Source organism: Schistocerca gregaria, chromosome 2, assembly GCF_023897955.1.
Source record: "Schistocerca gregaria isolate iqSchGreg1 chromosome 2, iqSchGreg1.2, whole genome shotgun sequence".
NCBI classification, from domain to species: Eukaryota; Metazoa; Arthropoda; class Insecta; order Orthoptera; family Acrididae; genus Schistocerca; species Schistocerca gregaria.
Window position 1 is genome coordinate 92,903,803 of NC_064921.1, and position 25,708 is coordinate 92,929,510.

General features: G+C 43.4%; 1 protein-coding gene and 1 long non-coding RNA gene across 2 annotated transcripts in view; one reads left to right on the forward strand and one right to left on the reverse strand.

Annotated features, from left to right (window-relative positions):
* Nucleotides 1-24,462, forward strand: part of LOC126336412 (uncharacterized) — a 66,577-nt gene extending 42,115 nt beyond the window's left edge. The window contains exon 2 of the long non-coding RNA XR_007564956.1: nucleotides 23,316-24,462. This is a non-coding gene — a long non-coding RNA (uncharacterized LOC126336412). The remainder of the gene's footprint in view (nucleotides 1-23,315) is intronic.
* Nucleotides 3,397-25,674, reverse strand: LOC126336411 (hemocyanin A chain-like). The gene is made up of 10 exons (XM_050000104.1): nucleotides 25,538-25,674; nucleotides 22,977-23,110; nucleotides 20,657-21,026; nucleotides 17,770-18,176; nucleotides 15,081-15,245; nucleotides 13,583-13,711; nucleotides 11,513-11,822; nucleotides 9,714-9,850; nucleotides 8,433-8,540; nucleotides 3,397-3,822 (listed from the first exon to the last, which is right to left on the reverse strand). The coding sequence occupies exons 1-10, from the start codon at nucleotides 25,614-25,616 to the stop codon at nucleotides 3,637-3,639; spliced, it is 2,025 nt and encodes a 674-aa protein (XP_049856061.1). The 5' UTR covers nucleotides 25,617-25,674; the 3' UTR covers nucleotides 3,397-3,636.
* Nucleotides 25,675-25,708: the final 34 nt, after the last annotated feature.

The window sequence follows — 25,708 nt, forward strand, 5'->3', positions numbered from 1 at the left end:
AAGGATGTTTCGTTCGCCCCACATTTACAGAGTTACAGCTATAGTAATGGACGTATGTTCACTTGACCTACAAATAATAAAAAACGCTGCGGTATATTGAATGAAGAGGAAACAAATCGCACAGCATTCTCGGAGAACCGGCTACATATTCAGTAGCTATAAGCAATTTAATACTTGCACAATGGCAGCTCATCAGACACAGAAAGAAGAGCATTTCAATTTCTTCCTGAGGTAACTGAAAAGCTTCAGAAGACACATTGTGAGCCAAGTTGGGGACTGGTCCACTACCTTTTCGGACATGGGCCTTATCATACGTATCTGAATAGAACTGGTAATAGAGCAGAGACTGGCTGTGAATCTGGCAAAATCGGCACACCAGATCAATCTGAAATGTGAATATCTTCTGTGGCGACTGATAGGATTGATAGACAGATTTTAGGAGGTAATACTGTTATAACAACATTAGAGTACAAGAGAATTTTGATACCTTAAATCTTGTAGCTGCCGCTGTCTGACGAAAGGCAAGGCGTAACCGTAGCCAACAGACGCCACAGCAGGGATGAATAAGACTTGTATACGATCTCAGCGAACGTGAATGAAGCCCTGCAACGGAATGGGTGAAGGGAAGCGGTCACAAGCGTACCCAAGACGACACAGGGGAATCAGTGAAGTATAAGGGATGCGCTATGATACGTCGCCATACTGTCTGGAAGAGCAAAATACTGCTTGACCGAGCGCTCTGGCCGATCTGCTGCGGAACGTTGAGAGAAACTAGATACATTTCTATAGTACCAAATTGTGTGAGAGTGAGTATGTGTGTGTAACCGAGACTAAAATGAAGACGAAGAGTAATCATATCTAATCACAGCAGAAATATTAAAATATTAGTATTAATGTTGACAATAGTAACATAATTTTCAGTGGAAAAACCATTTATTGAAAAAAAAATTCTAGGTGGTGGTAGTAGATTTAACGACTTTCTATGTTATTGTAGCTGTAGTATGATGTATTGTAATAGTAGTACACTGAAGCGTCAGAGAAACTGGTGTTGCATGCGTATTCAAATACAGACATATATAAATAGGTAGAATACGGCGCTGGAGTCGGCAACGCCTGTTTAAGACAAGAAGTGTCTGGCGGAATTGTTGCTGCTGGCCCAATGGTAGCTTATCGAGATTTCATAGAGTTTGAACTTGGTGTTGTAGTTAGCGCACGAGAAATGGGACACAGCATCTCCGAGGTAGCGATGAAGTGGGGATTTTCCCGTACCACCATTTCACGAGTGTACCTAGAATATCAGGAATCCGGTAAAACATCAAATCTGCGACATCGCTACCGCTGGAGAGAGATCCTGCAAGATCAACGACAACCGAAGAGAATCGTTCAACTTGACAGAAGGGCCACCCTTCCGCAAATTGCTGTAGATTTCAATGCTGGGCCATCAGCAAGTGTCAACGTGCGACTCTGTAATGGTGCGGGGCGTGTGCAGATGGAGAGATATGGGACCTCCGACACGTCTAGATACGGTTCTGACAGGTGACACGTACGTAAGAATTATGTCTGATCACCGGCATCCATTAATGTCCACTGTGCATTCCGACGCACTTGGGAAATTCCAGCAGAACGATGCGACAACCCAACAACCCACACGTCCAGAATTGCTACAGAGTGGCTGCAGAAGCACTTTTCTGAGCTTAAATGCTTCCGCTGGCCACCAAACTCCGCAAACATGAACGTTATTGGGCATATTTAGTATGCCTTGAAACATTGTGCTCAGAAGATAGTTTCACTCCCTCGTACTCATACGGATTTATGGACAGCCTTGCAGGATTCATGGTGTCAGTTCCCTCCAGCACTACTTCAGACATTAGTCGAGTCCATGTCACGTCGTGTTGTGGCACTTCTGCGTGCTCGCGGGAACCCTACACAGAATTAGGCACTTCTACCAGTTTCTTTGGATCTTCAGTGTAATAGCAGTAGATATAATGTTACTTGTAAACTAGTCAAGATAACTGGGAAAAGGCTGTCTTTCGGTCACGATAAAGGAAGACGCGATTGATGGTGGACAGAGGTGCCAAAGGAAAATGAGAGATTTGCTATCTAAATATTAAAGTGGTGGTAGTAGAAGAACAAAGAGAAGGGAAAACAGTTTTATTGACAATGTGAACTTAATTAACGTTCAGATCAGAAAAAAAAGAGATAGAAAAACAAGTTGTCCATCATGAAAATTCAAGAACGTGTACTTCTGTATATAATGGTCCTATGGTGTGATCAAGGAAGTGAATAAATATATAAATAGAATAAATATAGGAAAAAAGTTAAGACACACTACAAACTTACGGAAAGTCTTTACCACATATGACAACCACAACCTGTTAACTAGACACTGGCGAAATGAAAGGTTTGTCATAAAGTATAATGTTGAACAGTTATCATCGAAGATACCTGCAACTCTGACTACGTAGAGGCGTAAAAAGGTTGAGGATATTAGTGGGTGGCATCTAGATAGAAGACATGTTGGTGTCAAAAAAGGAACAACATGCATTTTTAAAGAATCCTATGGTTTTTTGTCTGATTACTATCTACACATTTTTTAGGAATGTGGTTCTGTCACATTTAATTGAGGTATATCTGACATTACATTCATTTAGGACGATTTCTGTGCGTTGAAATTGCGCTCTAGTGTCTGTTAGAAACTGTCTCGACCTGTAGTTGCTGACTTTTGTATCATTGAAAGACGATTTTGGGTTTCGCCTGATGACTGCCTTATTCACTGAAAGGAATTTTATAACCAATTGAGACTCTTTCAGTCTAATGCATTACGTAGATCTACGATGAACAAAAGCATTTCTTCTGTGATATGATATGAAGTGATGTAAGCGAAATCCCCATTAAATTGTATGATATGAACTGGACGAGTTTGATCCAAGCATCTTCGAGTCGTATGATGTGTCTCTGAATCTCGAAGAATTAGATACTTCTTAGTGAGCTATTTCTTTGCTGGGTATGCATCTTTGCTACCAGGTACCATTATAAACAACGCGTTTTCGCAGTTAATGCATCGGTGGCGGTTCCTGTTAAAGTGAAAGTTTAGCTACTTGTCGCTGGATACTGGAACGTATTCTCATTACTGTGAGTTTTTATATTGCTTTATATGTATATGAAATCTCATTCCATGTCGAGAGGTAAGACTGTTTCTGAAGGTAGTATTCGCTGTTGAGTACCATTAGAAAAGCGTTAAGATGTTCAGAGCAAGGCAATGATTGATGTATCCTTTACATTTTGCGTTGACATGAGAGGTAACTGGAAATATGAATTTATACTGTAAGATACGTGTAAGGGTTACTAGACTGAGGGAAAGGCGTCAGAATAACTGTAGAGCGTGCTTCAACGAAATATACAGCAAAATTAATTTTTATTCATAACAAGTTTAGATAAGTGATACAAAGTCGTTGGTCCGGTACGCAGCAGACTGAGATTCATTCTCGCGTTGAGACGCCGAGTATCTGGACATCTGACTCCAGCAGCAGTGGTGCAGATTGCTGTCGTCCGAGTGTTTGAGGAATGCTTTGAGGATGCTGGTCTCCTTGCTCCGAGTCAGGCGTCCTGCGGCGTGTTGGGCGGAGGCGGTGTGGCTCAGACGCTGCCCTTGAACGTGATGGTGACGTCGCGCTGGTAGATGTTCTTCGTGAAGAAGCTGTCCTGGTCGATGCGGCGGTCGAAGGGGAAGCCCATGGGTTTAGCGTCTGGGTAGCGGTGGCCCAGGGTGCCGCAGTAGCTCACAGAGCCGCCGTAGTCGTAGTCGAAGGGGAGGTCGTTCACCTGCGGGCACACACAGCACGTGGTCAGCGAACGTCGCCGTCCAAAACAGACCACGAGGTGGTGAACAAAAGTAATGGATAAAATACGGTAAAATGCTGCACAGAAATTCGGTCCTACAAAATGGGGCGTGACAGTGCTTGGCTATCGGAATATCTGTGCACGATGGGTACCCTGGATGCTGACTCCTGAAATGAAAGTGCACAGACTTGAAATTTAGCACCGTCTGGATTCCATTATGTTGTTGTTGTCTTCAGTCCTGAGACTGGTTTGATGCACCTCTCCATGCTACTCTATCCTGTGCAAGCCTCTTCATCTCCCAATACCCACTGCAACCTACATCCTTCTGAATCTGCGTAGTGTAGTCATCTCTTGGTCTCCCTCTACGATTTTTACCCTCCACGATGCCCTCCAATACTAAATTGGTGATGCCTTGATGCCTCCGAACATGTCCTACCAACCTATCCCTTTTTCTGGTCAAGTTGTGCCACAAACGTCTCTTCACCCCAGTCCTATTCAATACTTCCTCATTAGTTATGTGATCTACCCATCTAATCTTCAGCATTCTTCTGTAGCACCACATTTCGAAAGCAAGGAGAAATATGGAAATTGATTCAAAATTTAGGGAGACCAAAGAAATTAATATTGGCCAGTGGGATTGTAATTACATGATATACGGCGAGGGACTTGGAAGCTGAGCTGTTGGAATGATTAGTATCGTGGAAACAGGTTACGGAACGAATATAGTAACAAGAAAACAAGGGTAATGGTTAGTTGGTTGATATGGGGAAAGGGACCAAATAGTGAGGCCATCGGTCCAATCGGATGAAGATACGATGGGGAAGGAAGTTGGATGTGCCCTTTCAAAGGAACCATCCCGGAATTTGCCTGAACCGGTTTGGGAAAATTACGGAAAACCTGAATTAGTATGGTCGGACGCGGGTTTGAACCGTCGTCCTCGTGAATGCGAGTCCAATGTGGTAATCACTGCGCCACCCCCCACGATCAAGGGTAATGTAATTTAGTCGAATTATACTAGGATGCTGTGGAAATAAGATAATGCCTGAGATAACACAATCAGACATTTAAAGTACGTAGTACAAGAATTTTGCTGTTTGGGAAGCACTAACCGACAGTGACCAAAGCAGTGAAGATGGAAAATGGAGACTGGCAATTGCACCAAAACTATTTATGAAAAAAATGTTACTATCGGATATAAATTTAAGTGTCAGGCAATCTTTTCTCAAGGTAGCCTCATGTGGAAATTGTAAGTGGGTAATAAACAGTTCAGAGAATAGAAGCATCAGAAATGTGCTGATGCAGAAAGGTTAGGTGGGTTGATTGGATGACGAAAAATGAGGAGGTACTCTATCGAACTAGGAATGAAAACGAACTACTACTCGTCTGCGGTTCGACTGAAAGATAGGTATACATCCGGTTCGACTGAAAGATTGGTATATGCCACTCAAAATAATTCGGTCTAATTTGAACACTCGGCCATCGTATGGAATCAGTGTGGCTAACAACACTGCCCGAATGTGCGGTGTTGTGTCGTAGGCGAGCATTCATTGTATTTGCCTTCACTTCCTCGGCACTCTGTACCGCCTACTTCATATAACGGCTTAACTCATGGAAGAAGTTGTTTTTCATTACAGAGTGGCGCAGGCGAGTCATCTATGGCGAATGACATGTCACTTGACAATTTAGTTTTGCCCTTTTCTCTGTAGATTCGGAATCCTTCTTACCTAGCACTCTATATATTTATCGGGGCTATCGACAACGCTGTTGTTTAGAATTCAGAGAATTTGTTTTGTGATTTTTTGTAAGCTCATCCTCCATTAATAGTTACTGTATGTTGTACATGTGATGAACTTCGACCACATGCACACATTTAGCTTCTCTTAGACAGCAGACTGTACTGCTAGTGTTTCAGAGTTCATTTAGGAGTCACTGTATGCAATGACAGGTACGAAAATATGATGGCAGAGTCCCACTGTGAAGTTTGATTAGAACGATTTTCGTGTTGCACTAAACACAGACAAACTGCTGGTTATTTCTTCCACTGGAAGTCCACTTTTCGTAAAATCTACTACTGTGCCCAGACCGTAGACAGACACTGAAAACAAACCACGAAATTCTGTGAGCCTACGGAGAAGTCGATTCTTTTAAGAAAGGTTCTTCTTGCGTTAAACACTAAATAAAGGACCTGTCTGAAAATACCAATCTTAAGTTCTACTCTGAATTCTAGCATTCGCTCTTCCGTGTCGCAGTGAGGGACAATCGTATGCCATTACAAGATTTCAGTAAGCGTACTACGCATCTCTGGTAGGTTGGAGTTGATTCGAAATTACTCCTATATTTAGCTATATATTAACAAAGCACGAAGTTACTTAGTTTAGTCCATCACTCGTCAAAGTTATTAACGTAGAAAGGTATATAAAGCCCTGCTCCACCGTGTTACCGTTAGCATTATCTAGATACTTTTTTTTAATGTCACTTAAGGCTATTGGCACTTAGGCCTAATGACTTATCGATTTCACAGTACGAGATTAATTCTCATTAAGTGTCGCGACTACAAGCTGCTTTAGGTACGCTGAGGCTACGGACACGAAAGCACACAAGCGTGCAACAGGAGCACGCAGCAGCAGTGCGGGGGTGGTTTAGTCCCAGCGCTGGGAGGGTGCCAATGTGCGGGCAGTTAAGCCCCGAAGGGAGCCGCCCGCCAGCTCAAACACGTTTATGCTGGAGAAACAGTCGGCGGGAGCGCAATGTACACGGCAGAACTGCTCCGTGTTTGCACAAGGATAGCATCGGGGCAGCTCTGCGTCCTGTGTCGACTCTGTTCTAACTTGAGGCCTAAGAGAAGCAATGAAAGCTAATCGTTCTGTCGTCTTTGTCTGCGCTGCAACCGTACTGTGGCTAGTCACAAACTGTAGTTAACTTAGACCGAGATGTACGACAAACCAAGCTTAATACCTTATATAATAGAGTCGTTCAGTGATAGAGGGTACTGTGTAATCAGAGAACTTCCGCATTTACAAAGGGCTTCGAGAGGACTGTCCACTGACTCCTGTGCTATTTATAATTGATATGGGAGATTTTTTAAAGTCACGCAGAAGCAGATAAAACCCGATGATAATGTCCGCGGGCGATCATAAACCATACTGTCCCCTATCAGCTGTGCACCATGTGATAAGTGCCGAAGACAGAGCGGCACTCTAGCTGTGTGCAGTAGAAGCTGTTTGAGGAAAATAACAACTGGAGTTTAAAAATAAACAAAAAGAAAACTGAGTACGTGGTAGAGGGTCATACAGTAACAAGAGTAAAAGAACATGAAAGGGGGGCAACAGCTGAGAAGCGAGTGAGACAGGGGCTTAGAATATCCTCCGTATTATTCTATCTGTAAATTGGAAAAACAGTAAAGAAACGGGATTAAAGATTGGGCAGAAAAACAAAAACTTTGAGGTTTGATGGGTGCATCGCAATCCCGTCAGAGACAAGGAAGAACATGGTTGAGGAGTTGAGCGGAATAGGTAGTGTCTTGATAAGTGGTTTTAAGATGGATATCAACAAAATTAAAACAAAGTTAACGGAATGAGGTAGAATTAAAACAAGCGATTAGAGCATGAAATGAAACACTAAAAGTAGTACACGAATTCTGCAGCAGAACGAGATGACTGAGGAAGAGGGCATATAAATTGAAAACCGGTAATATCTAGAAAGGTGTTTCTGAAAAAGAGGCAGAATTGGTACGTATTAAAATCTAAGTGCTAACAACCTTGTTACACCGGTAACACCCGTTCGCGAAGTTAAGCACCGTCGGGTTTTGGTAGCACTTGGATGGGTTACCATCTGGGTTTGCCGAGCGCAAGAAGGCAGCGCTCGTACCTTGTGAGGCAGATTGAGGAACTAATTCACTACGAGGTAGCAGCTCCGGTCACGAAAGCTGACAACGGCAAGGAGAGCGGTGTACTGATCACTTGCCCCACCATATCCGCATCCAGTAACACCTGTCGGCTGAGTATGATACGGCGGTCTGAAGGTACTGTTGGAGCTTCGGAGGTTTGTTCGGATGGAGTTTACTTATAATTTAATTTAGAAAAAATTTAATTGTTACGAAGCCTTTTCTGAATGTATTAGTCTATGATGTAGTATTTTACGAAAATGAAAGGAGAATGACAAGCAGCTGGGTGGACAGTGAAAGTGATGCGTGAGTGATAAGCAGTAGTGTGGACAATGGAACCTTTTGAAGTGAGATGCTACAGAATAGCGTTGAAGATTAGATGGGTAGATAGCGCATCTGTGGAAAAGATCCTGAATCGAACTGAAAAGAATAAAATTTGTGGCACAATCTGACTGAAAGCAGGGATATGTTGATAGGCTACATCTTTCTACATCATGGGTCGAACGGTTTGCTATCGGAATGTAGTGTGGAGGTGATAAAAATTATAGAAGAAGACCAGTGCTTGACTAGGGTAAGAAGGTTCCAGTGGACGGAAGGTTGCAGTAGTTATACAGAAATGAGTAGGCTTGCGCTGGATGGACGAACGTGGAGAACTGCATGAAATCAATTTTCGGTCTGAAGGCGACAACAACAACAGGTGGAAACTCACCTTGTCCTTCTCGTAGTCGGTGAGGACGACGAACAACGTGAAGGGCATTCCGTCACGTCGGCCCTTGGGCAGCAGCAGGCGGTCTGGGTATCCGCAGTGACGTACGTCCTGTAAAGAAACAACAACAACCGTTATTAAATTTCTTAACATGTATCTGCGACAAAGAAGTATTACAAAGTGTTCAAGGCTGTAGGGTGTAGACCAAGGCTGTGAACTAGGGTACGACTCAAAAAAAAAAACATGAGTATCACACAGGATGGCCGAGTTGTCACACTTCCCAGCTCAGCTAAAATATTACGGCCCTAACTATAACAGAACAGTGACCTAATTTCTCAGCTGGTGATTAAGACCATACTGCACTGGACACCATATTTGTTCTTCTACGGCCTTTGAGTGGTGTCACTGGGTGAAAGTTGTAGCGGCCTCCCATTCAAGGAATAGCTTATTGCTCGTCTTGATCGGGACCCGTTTTCCTTCTGGCAGTTTGTATAATCGTTTCGTCTTGGAGACCGACCTCAATAGTATACTAGTCTTGCCAAAACTGTGGAAATTTCAGGAAAAACATTCTACATAAGGAAGTATAAGTAGACAAAGTATCGTCATTTATGAAAAGTTACCTCCTGTGAACTGGGCTGAGTGGCTCTTGCCACTGCCCGGAACGTTTAACATAAGTGCAAAGTGTGAACCTCGCAGCTCATAAGTTGTCACAGGCTGTGGTCTGTACTTCTGTAGTGAATTAAAGTCTTAATCCTCCCCGGTTCTGACACAATAAAGGTGTCGCATTGTGGAATCGTATAACTGCTGCACCGTCAACTGAACCAGGAGCACAGGGTTCGAAATTCAGACGCACCTAATGCAGCGTTGCAGAAGAGCGGCGCATATCTGTGCTGACCCTTCACGGATTTCTCTCGGTCCTTTTGACCGAGCGAGCTGATGTGATTAGTTAAGGCACTGGTTACACGTTCAGTAGTGGCAGGGTTCAGACCTCAGAGAGTTCAAGATCTGAATCGTCCATGCTTCCACTAAATAAGTTACAAGTTCAGATAAAAAAGAACACAGCCGTTTAGTTGATTCGAGTATAAATACAATAAATACGGTCCCAAACGCCTTTGGCAGGTCTGTGATCTAAATCGCCATAATATTTACCACGAAGTCAATAGACCTCATGCCTGAAGAGTCACAAACGATTTTGGGTGTCCTATGACCACGAACCTGTTGATCCGTTAGCCATAATCTCGAATGACGCTAGAAGGGCGATTTCTGGAGGAGTTGGCGGCGTACCTTGTTGACGGTGAGCTGGGTCTTGCCGGCAATGGCGTCCTCCACCCTCTGGGTGAGCACCTTGGTGGTCTCGCGGTCAGGGATGGTGACGCTGGACTCGCTGGACTTGCGGGTGATGATGGTCTTGCCGGCGTTAACTGTAAACACACAGGCCAACCAAAAGGTCGCATCAGTCTATCCATCTCAGCCATATAGGGGTGTTCAGTTTATCTGAAGGGGCATTGAAGTACCCCGAAAACTACTTACAGGATCCAAAAACATTAAAATTTGCCGCTCCGCCCCCGCAAACGCGGTGGGGTGGAGGGCCGAGTTTTACATCACTGAATGTCCCCATCTACGGCGAACAAATCGTAGCTGTAAATTGTTTGTGCAGTTTTCGAGATATTTCACTGCTTCAGATAATTTGAACATACTGTATATGACAAGTTCCATGAAAATGCTCTAAACAATAAATAGCTTAGCAACGTTAACAGCAACAACCTCCTTTTTAATTGGCCAACATTTCCTAGATGAGATGTTTATGATTCAGTGTCTGTAAAAAGATGTAAATCCAAAATAACAATGAGGAGGTGATACATTATTGACTGATGTTTCGGCTCCATCTGCGGGAGACACCTACACAGATTAAGCAGCAACTACCAAATACTGAAGACGTCGCGAGCAGTTACGTACGAAACAGCTCTGAATAGCTTTATACATCAACCACGGCGGTTCAGCATAGAAGTGTTAATCGAAGTAAACACGAGACGAGGAACTCTTAGTGAAGTAATAGAGAAGACAGTAAATGGTTTTAAAATTATGAGTTTCATTTGCTTATGTTATCTTTTAATTGTGATGTTTTACTAATTTATTGCCGTTTATCGATATATTTACCGATACAGCCAGTCTAGGCTTTTGTTTGTGATTCATTGGGCTCACCTCGGATGGTTATTTGTATAATTTGACTACGCGAAACTATGCAAACTTTCTTATGTTTGGTACCTTCAAGTCTTTTATTTTCACCGAAAGTTCGGAACAAAATTATACCACGATAAATACTGCGCTGTGATGAACACCATGATATACGTATTTGAGAAAATTTCAAAATGGTGCAAAAACTGGCTTCGTCTTTTAAATGCACATCAAGAAAAGTAATATCCTCAGGACTGGAATATCAATAATTCACAGCTATAATCACTCAGTTGCTATAAAAACTTGGGTGTAGCAATTTCTGCGGAAATGAAGTAGAGAATTATCCCACAGGGTCAGTCGATCCTACGACGGAGAATGTCGGTGCAACACTTATGCGGCATGTTGCTCAAGTGTGTGGAACCCATATGAATTAGGACTAAGTGGGATGCTGAACCAATACAAAGAAGACCAGCACCAATGGCCACCAGTTCGTGTGGCTCACACGAGAGCCTGAGAAAGGTGTATCGGCAGGTGCTTTATTTGACGCTAACTACATGCAACATTTCAAGCGAAGGATATACGATTACACAAAGGCCATCCACTTCAGTATGGGCCACAGAGACAGGACTTTCTCGCATCATGCGCGACTGCAACGGGAAGAAACCCTAACACGTTTTATAGTGGTAAGTATCCTTTACCATGTACTCCACAGTGCTCTTCAGAGCATACGTGTAAGTGCAGACATCGCGATTTCCTGGCGAAACTATGTTGACTGACAGAGCGCACGCAATAGTAATTTTGATGCAGATGACGTCATATATCATTGCGTTAAGATTGAACGGCATTTCGTAACAAGTGTAGAGGCTTAGGTACCTCCCCCGTGTACGCTGATAGTTGGTGTTGGCTACCTTTGGCGACGAACTTGTCGATCTCGACGATGTAGTGCCTCTTCTCGTTGATGGGGATCTCCTGGCCGAACCAGTCGTACTTGGGTCCGAGGAAGACGCGCACGGTGACCAGTCGCTCGGCCTCGCTGTTGACCTTGACGCTGAAGACGAACGGCTTGTGGTTGAGGCGGCGCACGCGGGCGTGGATGCTGACGTCGGGCAGTTCCTCCGTGTCGTCCAGGGCGTTCAGCAGGTCCACGTCGAAGTACTCGAAGAACGTCTCCAGCGGGTCGATCTGGACTTCCTCGATGGACGTGCCGGGCAGCTCGAGCTGTGGGAATAGGGCCGCGTGTGAGCGACAGCTTCGCAGTGCCCAAATGTCGAGATTTAGCCAACACATACAGAAATGAGCAGTAAGGTTTATGATGATGTCCCCTGTTCTTATGAGTTGGTGATTACCTTTTGGGGGTGGATCAGCGCCTCGAGAAGATGGGGAAAATATACGGGCTGGACTGAATTTCTGCGTCTAGGGAACGACCAGTTGATACTGTCCTCAATAGGGAGGACAGAGTGTAAAAACACATTAGTGGAGGTATTAATATGCAGCAGTGTGAAATGGTCAGCTGGTGGGGAGGACGCGTGTGACTCGAAACATTTTTCCGGTTTGGGGTGGGGACACCAAATGATGAAGACGGAGCAGTGACCGGAAATACTCTCGCTCGGCATACTGGATGCCAGAGACGAATGTTGCGATGCTGCACAGATCAAGACTAATAGAAATGAGGGAAAGTCCTGTCCATGGCCTGAGTACACTGGGTTTACCGAAGTTAAGAAAAGCATCTGTCAATAGCGATAAAAGCGATGCAACTGGTAATAATGGAGGTATATGGAAGTCTGTAGTCTCCCAGACGCTGATACACACCTACTTAATGCAAATATTTCAAACACGTTCCAAGTATTAAATTATTAATACAGGTATACATGACAAATATACACAATAAATGTAAAATAATGACACCGTGGTACTACAAAAAGGTAACGAATGTGTAGCTCCTTGTACAGAGAAAGTAATCAGGAGCAGTTAAGAAATCTAAGAAATAAAGTGACAGATAGATAGTTAACGAAAAACACACTCAGCTACCTCTGTATCTGGCTGCATAAAGCAGAGATGTGGGGTATAACTCGTTATAAAATTTGCATGTATAATCATCGTGAACTATTGAATAGGTGTGCCAAGGACGTAAGCGCTTGTTTGATATTTTAGGCGGGCCATGGAAGCCATGCGGATACGATAGTCATGGAAGAGAGTATGACTTGTACAATCAACAATTAAATAGTTACCCCAAGAACGTAAATGTGGTTGTCTGACATTGCAGGCAGGTCACGAAAGGCATGCGGATGCGACAGATTTGGAAGAGAGCATGACTTCTACAGTCTGGCGAAGGTGGTACATTTATAGAAGAACCTGGTCAATACGGCAAAGGGTCAGTGTAACCCTGTCACAGCTTAGTCGGCATTGTAAAGCATCAGAGTAATCCTATTATTACGTTGTACATTAACCTGTGCCTTCACCCCGCTCCCCCTTCCTTCGTTTAGAAATAACATTAATAACATTAGCTGTCTCCTTTATAGTCACTACAAAGGTCAATCGTCAGAAACTTCCAAGACCTTTGAAAACACTGCTATGATTATTGGCAACTATCAGAGCTGATTGCACTTAACATACAGGCACTCTCCAACCCTCGGCCTCCGGCCCTGCTCTTTACGTGCTTTGAATCAAATGGGAAAACGACCAAGTGATACGTTGTTTAATACGCTATGTAGTTGCCGCTAAAGATAAATACAGATGGGAAAGGCTTACACAGATATAACAAGAAGACTTGAGTACCTCCACTCTAGAACGCAAAAATCATGCAATGTCTTATTTATGTTTTGCTGTCATCTGTGCTGAATATCGAACTGTTTTGCAGAGAAAGCTTCTGTTTGATTGGTCGATGAGTGCGTTTTGGGAATTACGAAGTACTTAGGAGCGGAATTTGCAACAGATGAGGTAGGTTAAGCGCTGGGCAGGATAGCAGCAGAGTACTGTACCTCCTCCGAGGTGTAGCGTGGCAGCAGGTCCTTGTGCTCGTAGAAGAGGTTGTCGATGTACTTGTGCAGCCGGAAGAAGGCGGGGTCCCTGGTGGCGGTTTCGAAGTGTTCCATCACTCCAGGTGGCATCTGCAAACGGACAGAGAGGCATCATTAGTGGCATCTCAGAGGTCTTAAGAGTAGAAGTCTGCCGCTGTGTTGCTTATTTCGTTACGATTAATGTCAATTTCGTTCTAATCATTTGTCACCATTTTTCGAGACAATGGTATCGACTTCTTACCAATTTTATTTCTGCTTTCACTATTCTCGTCTTGTTGATGACACACAGAACACTGATTCTGAAGTGCAAATCCTGATATCCTCTTTTTGCACTTGACTTATTTCTAGCCCTTCCACATTCGCATTGCTACACATGTCTAAAAACTTCCAGCATGCTGGAATAGCTGCGGGTCAGCAACTTCTGTTGATCAGTACAACGAAAAACCAGTCCAAAGCTGCAAACTTCACTTTTTTTAATTAAAGCTATGACTGGTTTTGGGCCAGGGCTCATTTTCAAATCATCCGTAGTCAAAAATGGTTTTTGCATTTCTGGAAATACAATTTTTAACTATGTTACGATGATATGAAAATGAGCCCCGGCCCAAAACTGCTCATCGAGTGAATAAAACAAGTGAAATTTGTTACTTTGGACTGGTTTTCCGTGATACTGGTTACACATATTCCCTATAACTTTTCTATGGCTTTTGTATGCTGCAGTTTAACGATGATTGTATTTGGAATTAGGAAACCTATTCTAATTCTCTTTGTAGAAAGTTTGTCCAATTACAAGTTTGTCTGAAATATATCATTTATACCTTGTTTTAGCTGAAAAATTCAGTATAGAAGAAAATCTCTAGTCGCTATCCACACATGACAACTAACACCGTAGTTACTTGGTGGTAATGCCCTACTTATTCAGTTGCAGTTGCACCCTGTAGAACCGTCCTGAATTCAATGCAAGAACCTGACTACATTTGAAAAGCTTTCTCGGGAATTTCAAACTTATACCGGTATATTATCCTTCTGTGATAGTCAAGATGTAGCATACACTCACTCATTACCTTTTTAGTTCAGTGTGTAGCATTTCTGCATATATCTATGTTTGTGATACCAATTCGTGCAATGTCAGAAAAGTAGACTTTTGGCATCTTTGCAGAACTATCTTTTTACCCTGCCCGTAGTTCTATAGCACAAAGACCTATTCAGGATTCAAGGGTAGATAAGCACCGGCCGTAATCGGTGACACAATTGCCTCGTTTGGGCAAGCAAATTTAGGAGAATCACAATTTTGATTCTGACATGTGGTAGATGTGTTGTCAGAAATCGAACAAACATTTCAAGACAATTGGAAGACTACTGAGTTGTTTAACATTTAGTTCTCACTCGTGTTTGCTGCAAAGCCGTACTGAGTTGTGGAGAGTGCGTAAGACTTGTTGACGAGCAGATGTGGGATACTCACGTTGAACTTGCGCTTGGGGTCTGTGATCTGTCCCAGCATAATGTGGCCGTAGTTGTGGAGCGCGCCGTAGTACTCTCGGTGCTTCGATCCGGTGGACGGCTCAATCAGTTCTCCAAGGACGTTGATGCCCTCCGGGCTGCTGATGTTGTACAGGTCGCCGGTTTCCTGCGGGACAGAGCAGAAAACAAAAGTGAATCACGCTCTGCATCAGTAGCGGTGTGATAGACGCAGCAATCAACTGTCGCGTTTGTGGCTGTTTAGAAGTTGAAAATTGACCAACCAGAGTAACTTTACGTTTAGACAGCAGATTTATGACTACTTTTCTATAACTAATTGGGTGCAACATTCAATTAAACTATATTCAAGAGCCACAAAAAAGAACCCCTAAACTACAGTTATACATGAAAATGAGATTTTAAATAAATCTGCTGCAGTACTCGGAGAAAATAAGGAACATGAGGCTATTGCACAGCACAATATCATCGGACCAAGTGGTGCAGTATTGACAGACTCAATATTATCGTATGGGTTTTGTGAAGTTCAATGTTTTATTTTGCGAGTGTTGTTCTTTAAAAACGTGTAGCGTATTACTGGGTGTATTGTTGCAACACATTACTATGGACACGAGAACCACAACCATAAGGAAGTCCTAAGATTTTAGAGATTAATACCTCAAAAATAATACTCACTAAAGATAGCACAATGTGCCGAAACAAGTTTGCGTAGTGAAAAGATGTTGTTTTCACAATAGGCTACCTAAATTTCCGTAATTCGTCATTTAATCAGGCTGTGAACGGCCAGTTTCGTGTAACAGTATACCCTCACAAAGCAGGAGGTTAAAAGTACTGTTATCGGAACTGAAGTGTTCTTGGGAAGCATGGACGATTTTGTACAAGCGATCACTGCGACGGCAGATAATGTAACGTGCTCTGCTAAATTCCCGTTTTCAAGCCTTAAGCGTACAACGAAATATGAGCTGTTAGCAGAAGATTGTAAGGATAAACTCGTTCACAGAAAACTTGTTCACAGAGCGCGTAAGCGAATATATAGTTCCTCACCTCTGAGGTAGCAGGTGGCTGTCGTACATTGTTATCCAACGCCAAAGGTACCTGATAGCTGTGTTATGATGTTGTCTTATCATGGAACTGTCCAGGAGTGCCTAATGAATGTGAATAACGGAGTGGAGAACTAGACAGTACAAGACCAACAAATGAGGATTCTCTCCTCGATTATGTTCACTGAAGATTGCTCACGGTTCCGAACTACCCAATGCGACACAAATGCAAAATCCAGCTTACATATATCTCACTTTACACTCTGAAAGTACTGGTTGAAAGCAGCGTGGTTTTAGCCGTTCTTCTTGATTACCGACAAGCAACTGACTCAATACCACACCGATGCTTAACGAAAATACGATCATGTGTGCTATAAAACTAAATTTGCAACTGTACTGGGGGTTTCTTGGGAGGAGGACGCAGAATGTCATCTTGGATACGCAGGCATGTGCAGACGTATATGTAATTTCAAACGTACCCTAGGAGAGTTTGTTGGTTCCTCGTTAGTCATCTTGTGTGTTAATAAGCTACCAAGGAATATTATTTTTGTATATTATGGGTTTGTTTATAATGAAGTACTGTCTGAAAAAGACCGTGTATAAATTGGTGCAAAGATTAACTACTAGATGTTAATGTGTGTAATATTAAACTGTGCAGTCCACAAAACGAAACATTTTAGTAACACATGAATACAATACCAATGAGTCCGAATTACAATCAGAAGACTGATACTTGATACATGGGTGAAATAATATGTAGAGATATGAAATGGAATGATCACGTAGGCTCCAGTCGTTGTAAAGCAGGTGGCAGACATCGTTTGACTGGTATGAATCTGGGTTGGGGTGTTTGGGGAAGAAGTCAGACAGCGAGGTCATCGGTCTCATCCGATTAGGAAAGGACTGGGAAGGAAGTCGGCAGTGCCCTTTCAGAGGAACCATGACAGCATTTGCCTGGTGTGATTTAGGGAAATCACGGAAAACCTAAATCAGGATGGCCGGACGCGGGATTGAAGCGTCGTCTTCCCGAATACCAGTCAGGGTCTAACCACTGCGCCACCTCGCTCGGTTATGAATCTGGGAAAATGCAGTTAATCTACAAAAGATATTGCTTACAACACATTTGTGCGAGACAGTTGCTGAAGTTTGTGCGACCGACAGAAAATAGGGCTGACATATGATATTAAACGTTTAGAAAGAAGGGAAGCACCATGAGTGGTCACAGGTTTCTTTGACCCAAGAGGGAGCATTATGGAGATGCTCAGAATCTTGGACTGGCAAGAACTTGAAGATAGTTGCTAAGAGTTTATGAAGGTCAGATTATACTGACTACAGAGCAATTGAGCAATCAGTTTTCCCAAATTCCGTACACTAAAGGACTGGAAGGAGCCCTAATAAATGGTATGGTTGGAAGTACGCTCTGCCGAACACTTCACCGTACTCTACAGAATACAGATGTCGAACAAGGTTTGTTATGAGGGTAAGATAATGTATTGGTAATTGAGAATCAAACTGTCGGGACTTGAGTCAGTCCTATGATTCCATCAAATGTAGGAGCAACTATATGCAAGTGTGACTGGAACCTATGCAGCCAGTACAGGCGAACCGTGGACTTGCGCGGCTGACCACACCTACCGTGATCACGGCCTGCTGGGAGATGCACTCGCGGACGCGTCGCGTGTAGTCGATCATCTGCTGGACCTTGATGTTCTGCAGGTCGTGGAAGGCGAAGTTGTCGGGCCTGGCGGGGAACTCCCCTCCGACGCGGTAGGTGGTCTGCGGGTAGAAGCCGTCCTTGATGCGCTCCGTCCAGTAGAGGGGCTCGACGAAGGGCAGGTCGTTGGACAGGCGCTCGAGGTCGAAGCGGGCGATCAGCTGGTGGTGCATGTAGTAGAAGAGCTCGCCCTTGCGCTCCTTCCTGATGCCGTACTCGTCCTCCTTCCACCAGAACGGGAAGTCCATGTGCCACTGCGAGTGGTGCGAGTTCATCCCCAAGTCCTCTCCCAGGTAGGCCACGCGCTGCTCCGGGTTGCGGATCGTTCCTATAATATTGCAAGGTTTATTTTATTTTACTGGCCTCTAGGGTAGACGAACACAGCCAGTTCAGACTTACAGGGATGCACTTCATAAACCTTGGATTCACAGTCATGTAGAACTTCATAAAAGACATCATGTTTACGCCACTGACTGAAACTCTTCCATTATTTCACGATTGCAATTTCGACCTTAGGCCATTATCAAGTGAAGATCATATGGCTATTAGGCCATGTCAACCTAAAATGAGCTGTCAGATTTATGTGCCCTTGTCATTAATATTAAATACTTTGGTGACGCTGTTCATAGTGCGAGCACACACATCCATATGTCATAAAACAACATAGTCTGTAGACACTCATGTTCATTAGCCCATCACTAGTCACATATGTACTAACGTGCAGTGACAGATTCCTGTTTACAGGCTACCAGTAGCTGTCTTGGCGCGTAAACGGATTATTGCAGATCGACGAACAATGGTCACATATTGTGTTTAATATGGAACACATCAATTTTCTTCTTTTAAAATACATCTACTGTGAGAAAGTCCCGCGTGTAATATAAGGACTGTGCCTGAAGGTAAGCTTTCAACTTGCTTTTAAATACTTGCGATCTAGCACTCAATTTCTTTTTTCAGTTCAAATAAGTAGCTTATAGAAAATGAAGTCTGCTTATAACGCACACATTTGTCATCAATGTTAAGCAAGTCCCATCGTAGCGTACATCGATTTTTCGTCTTACTTTCACTAACTGAACGCTGTAGTTTCTTCTAACTGAGTGAATACTGCCATCAATAAATTCCTTAAAGGAGTATAAATACGTACAGGGACGGCAGAGGTTATGTGATTTACGGTTGTAAATAAAGTGGTGACATACAATTTTTTGGTAGTAATGTGCTATAACCTGTTGTTATTAATCGTAATGGCAGACGTTTTGAGAACAGTATTTGACATATTGTAGCACGAATAGTTATTTGTTCCTTTAAAGTGATCTGATCACTGTGTAAAGCTGTTTTTAAAATGATTGCTTTATGTAGTTGTGTGCTACCTAAATGCCCCCCAACAGCCACGTACTTCTACAGTGTATTTCGAAGTTATCGTCAGCTTGTGGGTTTCTGCCGTTTCTACGAGTGTGGTGCATTACTTCGTGACTCCGTTAGTAAAAAAATGTAAGCGGAAGGTCTGTGGTGATTACCAGAGGGAGAAAAGTTCAAACACGCATAAACAGAAAAACAGCACTCCAAGTTGAGGACGTAAGTCTTAGAAGAGTGAGAGGAAGAAATAAAGAAAGAAAGTCACCTGATAATGGTGACTGAGCTCCTTGTCTGTGGATTGAATTAGCTGTAAAAATATAGCAATCAGCCATTTTTTCTATAGCTTTATTATGCCAACACTCGTTTCCGAATCTCACCCATCTTTAAGTGACGAAGATGTATATGTATTTCGCCACTGAGGGATATACGAAAGCCTGAAACGCATCTTGGTGTAAATAAAGAACTATACAAAGTGGCTAGTTGCTGTGCTTCTTCAAGTAATTCAAGTAAAAAAAAATTGCTGATTAGTCTTTGCTCTGAGGAAGGCCGTTGGAACACCACCGAAACGTCGCTTTACTTTAGTATTTGAAGCATTTTTAACATACGAGGGCTATCCAGAAAGTATGTTACGATCGGTCGCGAAATCGAAACGACTATGAAAATCCGATAAAGCTTTGCAAAGATGTATTGGGCAGTGTCTCTAGTATGACTCTAGGTAGAATTATGTCGCTCTTTTCATTCCTGAGCTCGTAGTGAGCGCGTAAAGATGTTATAGAAAATAGTTTCTCCCGCAAAGTACGAGGGCCTGATGAGAATTTTCCCCTCAAGCTATGCAATCAACATTACATAACTGTCGTGCGGTTTCTTCTTCAAGACAATTCTCAGCCTCATTCTGCAGGGGCACCTAAGATATTCCTGCATCGTTTCAATTGGAAATGTTTGGTTACCCACAATACAGCCCGTAATTGTCTCCCACTAAGTTTCATCTCTGCTCAAACGAACCGCTGCCTATGGAGACAACATTTTGGCACAGACAACGAGCTTTAGGCCAGCGTAGAGAATTGGCGGAAAGCACTGGCGGCTGCCTTCTATGATGAAGGCAGTAGAAAGTTGGTACAACGCTACGACGAATGTCTGAGTCACAACGGCGACTACGCAGAGAAGGTGTAGTTAACTGTTACAAACGAAACATTTCTGATTTTCACTGTGATTTTCATTTCGCGATCAATCGTAACTTACTTTCTGGACAGCCCTCGTACAAATAACGATTTCAGCGTGAAATAATACATAAGAGGTGAGATTTTAACGTAACTAAAGGTGCTTGCTGCGTGAAATATCTCCGGGAGCAACGTTACAGGTATTTACGTCCAAGTAAGCCTGAAAAACTGGAACGTAGGAGAATAGCTGGGGTACTTTTTATGCCTTGGGTTGGCCCTTGTCGTCGGGGCGACTGACCTGTGAAGTTCATGTGCACGACGGCGGGCTCCTGCCTCATCTTGGCCTTGTAGGCGGCGTGGATGACCTCGGAGTTGACGAAGAGGTGGGGGTAGATCTCGTAGGGCGGCGGCAGCACGACGCCGCGCGTGTCCTCGCGGTGCAGCACGGCCACGCACAGGGCGTACACGAACTGGCCCTCGTTGACGCGGTCGCGCGCCCACGCCGCCGTGCGCAGGAACGTCTCCCAGTCGTTGGCGTACAGCAGCGACTCGAACAGCAGGATCATCTGCTCGCGGTGCGTGTCGTCGAACAGCGTGAAGATGGCGCCGCGCGGCAGCAGCGAACCGGCGCGGTACAGGCGCACCAGCTGCTTCACTGGCGCCGGGTTCTGCGGGCGGCAGATCACAACACCCCACCCTCAGTAACTTGAGACAAACAAGCATCTGCACAAATATTCCTCACCGGCAAACACTACAAGCATTCTCGTACAAGATTTTGCAATACGCTTAACTTCCGAAAAACCGATTTGCTTATTTTGGCAGGCTTTACCTTCGAGTCACGCAAGTAGAGAATGAGGAAATGTAATATGCAGGGTAAACGCCGGGTAGTTACCCTGAGAGTTGAAGATGTAATCATACAATGAAGGCTTTCACGACCGGATGTTTTGGCTGCCGAGAATTCTTCTGGGTTGTATGCCCGTGGTCCATGGAACTCTTCTATCCCTGACGTTTCGTCCAAAATTATGCTGGACATCATCGGAGGTGCTCTTGGTTGTATTGAGTCGGCAAGACTCAGCACAACCGAAGATGTCCAGCATATTTCTGGACGAAACGTCAGGGATAGAAGTGTTCCTTGGACCACGGGCATACAACCCGGAAGAATTCTCGGTAGTTGAAGATGTAACCTTATGACTGGTATAAAAACTCCAGGATCAGTGGACAAACATATACGAATTCCTATCACCTGTAACACTATAGATTACAAATCATAGTACAATCGCGAGAGAAGCTACAAAACTCCACAAAAGGCAGACAGCAATATTACGATTTCTCGCAACCTAAGCCAGTAGCCGAATGCCGTGGGGAGAAACCAGCTTCGATTCCCGGTACAGCCAGGGGTTTTTTCTTGGTGGAAGGACTGATACGGGGTGCAGTCAGCCTCCCGAGCTCAATTGGAGCTTTTCGATCGATTAGTAGGGGCTCCAATGTCAAGAAAGCCGAGGACGAGTGGGAAGCGGTGTTTTGACCACATGGCCCTCTATACCACATCCGATGATACCGTCGGTAAAGGATGATATGGCGGTTGGTCGGTCATGACTGGCCCATTTAAAGCCAGAATCTGGAACTTTACCTTACCTCGCAAGCTAAACGCAAAATGAGACCTCACATACGCCTCTATACACATCTGTAATGGGCGAGTGTCAGGTTATGTATCTTATCTCTTCCTGACTCAGACTGATGCCTTTCTTATTTTTCCCCTATGGGAGAATTTATCTATTTAATCACGAAATATTTGTCTCTGACACGGTCACTTGCTTTGTTGTTTGTTAAAAGTACGACGAACGCATCTTCCCTCTTATCCTTTCAATTTAATGGTCCTGAAGCAAGAAGAGATCCTAGCTTTCACGTACTCGAATAATTTTTTCCTGCAATGTTCAAGTAATTTATTTCATGTCGCTCGAAATAATGCCGCTACGAAGATTTCCTGGCAGTTGATGTTTACCAGTATTAGCGTGCGCTCTTACCAAATTTACACTGTTGGTAATGCACTGGACAGACATTCGTTTAACCCTCCGACCACGCTAACTGATGCTTCTCTACATCATTTCAAACAAATACCGGGTAGTCTCATAGAACAGCCAAGGCCCTATTTTCTCATTCTCGTCCGACAGAGCTAGTGGTCTAGTGACTCTGATATCAGCGAGGTGTTAGACTTTGATCTTGCCTGTTAACGGAAAGCACGTATAGTGGAATATGTCCCTACATAGTCTACCAAGTAAGCTATTTTCATAGTGATTTTAACGCACCCGAGACCGCGAGCCAACTTATGAGGATGGACATTCGTAAGTATTTGAACAGTACGAGCGAAGTTCCCATGAGAACATCGTCTAAAAGGATACATCCACTTGCTTCTTGCACAGAACCGTCGACCTCGTCGAAGTCACCAGTTCTTCTGATTCTCTAATTTGGCATATGGGTTTGAGATGTAGGAATACTAGAAGTCCGTATGATTCACTAGTGGCTCTGCTCTCCACAGATAGCTACTACAAGACTCACACTGTAGTATGTGAGAGAGACAGTTAAATTTATATTATAGGAAGACAGATACGAGAGCTTACCCTGTAGCGAGGCAGGCTGTTGAGAGGCTCATAGGCATTTCCCAGCTCGACCTGTTCCTTGTAGCGGTTGGGCTCGTGGACCTTGTTGAACAGTCGTAGGACCTCCCGCTGCTTCATCAGGAAGGGCTTGTCCGCTGCGCAAAACAAGCAGAAAAGCGGTCAGACTCGCTGGCCTGCGTTACAGGACGACAACATCCGATCTACGACCCAAACCACACTACCTCTTGAATCAGGGGATGGTCTTCACTCTCTGCATAATGATCGACAAGCTTTATGACATTGTAACTGAAGATAACGAAAAAAAATAAAAAAAAATATGAAGAGGGAGCAAGGAGCAAGGTAGGTAGGTGAGATGAAGACAAAGGAAAGAACAACTGAAGGAATAGCTGACAATTTATTACGATTCTTCTGCTGTACACAGTAAACATGAGAAGTATTCTACTCTTTCCATAGCGAGTTCTATGCTATCGAATGTTCGCACTCTCTGCATAATGACCGACAAGCTTTGTGACAACGTTACTGCCTAACACACAAGTTAAGGAAAAGAAAAAAAAAAAAGGCATGAAGTGGGAGCAAGAAGAAAAAGTTTCAAGAATGTAGATGAGATGAAGAACAGACGAAAGAAAGAGCAACTGAAGGTATAGGTGACAATTTATTACGATTTTTCTTGTGCAGAACGTAGTAAACATGAGAAGTATTATACTCATTCCATTGTGAGATCTATGTTTTCGAATTTTCAATTACTACCTTTGCAGTGCACATTTGTGGTGATTTAATAGTCCTCTCAAGCTAAACAGTAAAAATACTTATATAGGCTTAGAATCAGCTTAAAAGTTAAGCAGAAAAGTAAAAATGAATGAATTCAGCACTGAAGTTGTGGCTGATCACCCAAAGAACAGCCATGTTCAAAAGAACAAATTTAGTGATGTCAGACATGAGACCCTCATTGGAAATCAGTTTTTTGGGGGGCATCATAGCAAAGAAGCATAAACAGTGGTCAGATGCGAAAGATGTATGTTCAAATAAAGTCTGAAACGAATAGCTAAAATTAAACAGAAGGTGAAGAGTCTTCTGGCAAAAATCTACTACAAAAACCAATAACTTGGTACTACATTTGCTAAGTCACGGAATAATAATAAATTTGATAATGAACGGCGCAGTATTGGGTACTGATTGTAATGGGTAATAAAGACTGTAAAGATAAACGTATGTAGAAGATACGAATAGGAGGCAGGGTTATAAAATTGTACCGACGTAGTAGAACAAATAATGACTATAAGAACAAGATTGCCTTAAGCTCGCGAAGACTGTAGAAGCTCTTCAGTGCTGACTGGTCTCGACGAACAAGAACGGTACATGGTACAATAAATTATAGTGAAACTTCTCTGCGTATCAATTACGAAATTGCACAGCGAGAGACTGGTCCGAGTATACCTGCCAGTCTTATTTAGTCATAGTTCAGTCTTGTTTACTCAGAACGACCTAAGGTTAGCAGGTTAGACAACAATACTCTGATCAAACGGAATTGGACCGTTTACATTACAAACAGTGACACGACTCTGCCCACTAAGCAGATAGAAACTTTTGTGTTACGAACTGAAACTTTCAAACTTCGGTTCAGTTTTATCTGTTATGGAAGGCCAGAATTATAAAGTTGCAATGGAAAAATTTAGAAGTTAAACATCAAAATTCATTATGACGTCAGAGAAAATAACGCTGGGCTTATTTCAAAATCACAAAAGACAATACAGAGCAACTGGTAGCCCAGAGAAAGTAAAGTCACGAATGTCAGAGAGGTGTTGAAACAAGTAGATTTGGGAGATGAAACAGAAGCCAAAGTATAAGGCTTCCATCCCAGGAAAGCAGACATTAACTGATGTGTGTCAAATCTAAGAAGAGAGCAAGACATAAATGACGAAAGTGACTGTGGTGTCAACACAGATTCGTAGTGACGCAATTGAAGACAAAAAAAGAGGAAAAGGGGGAGAATCAACACTGCTAATGACCTCTGGAAGAGACAGATCTATTGTTAGAACTGTTAGATATATTTAACGTTAGTTTACTCTTCCATTTTGTAAATCTTCTGGTTTCCTTCCTAATGGAATTCGCAATCACAGTTTAGTACTTTCAGCAGACGGATGTGAATGCCTATGATTGAAGTGAGGGAAATGCTGTGATGTCTATCGGGTGAGGTGAAATAACATTAAAGCTTTAATCAGGAATCATCATCTGGACCTCACGGAGCTATGATTGTAAGGGCTGATTTATTTAATTTTTTATCCCGATTTGTAGTTGCATTTAGGACTTACTAAAGAAAAGTTTTGTGCACTCAACTGATGAGAATCCACTGACGTGCCTTTTACGAAATGAATTAAAATAAAATCGTTTCAATACAAGTGCAGTTACCATCTACAGCGCTGTGGTCCTTGATTCGAAACGTTAGTTAATTTTTTAATTGCATTCCATTTTGGCGGACGACTTGCCATTAAACTCGGAAGGAGTTTATGGGAGAAGAAATCGTACGAGAAGGTGTTATGTGCACTCCGAGGCAGGTGACTTACCCGGTACGTCGCCGATCCCGGCTTGGGCGCCCCCTAGCGCCACGGCCACCACGAGCACCGCTAGCCACAGGAGCCTCATGTTGCTGATGCTGCTGTTGCTGCTGCTGTTGGCCGGAGCCAGCGATGCCTTTCCGCTGGACGGAGGCGTATTTAAGGTGGGCCACGCCGCAC

Coding starts and splice junctions, on each gene's coding strand:
- LOC126336411 (XM_050000104.1), bottom strand. CDS start 25,616: ATGAGGCTCCTGTGGCTAGCGGTGCTCGTGGTGGCCGTGGCGCTAGGG. Junction 21,027..22,976: donor ACAGCCTGCCTCGCTACAGG/GTAAGCTCTCGT, acceptor TGCCGCCCGCAG/AACCCGGCGCCAGTGAAGCA. Junction 11,823..13,582: donor CACGCTACACCTCGGAGGAG/GTACAGTACTCT, acceptor CTATTCCCACAG/CTCGAGCTGCCCGGCACGTC.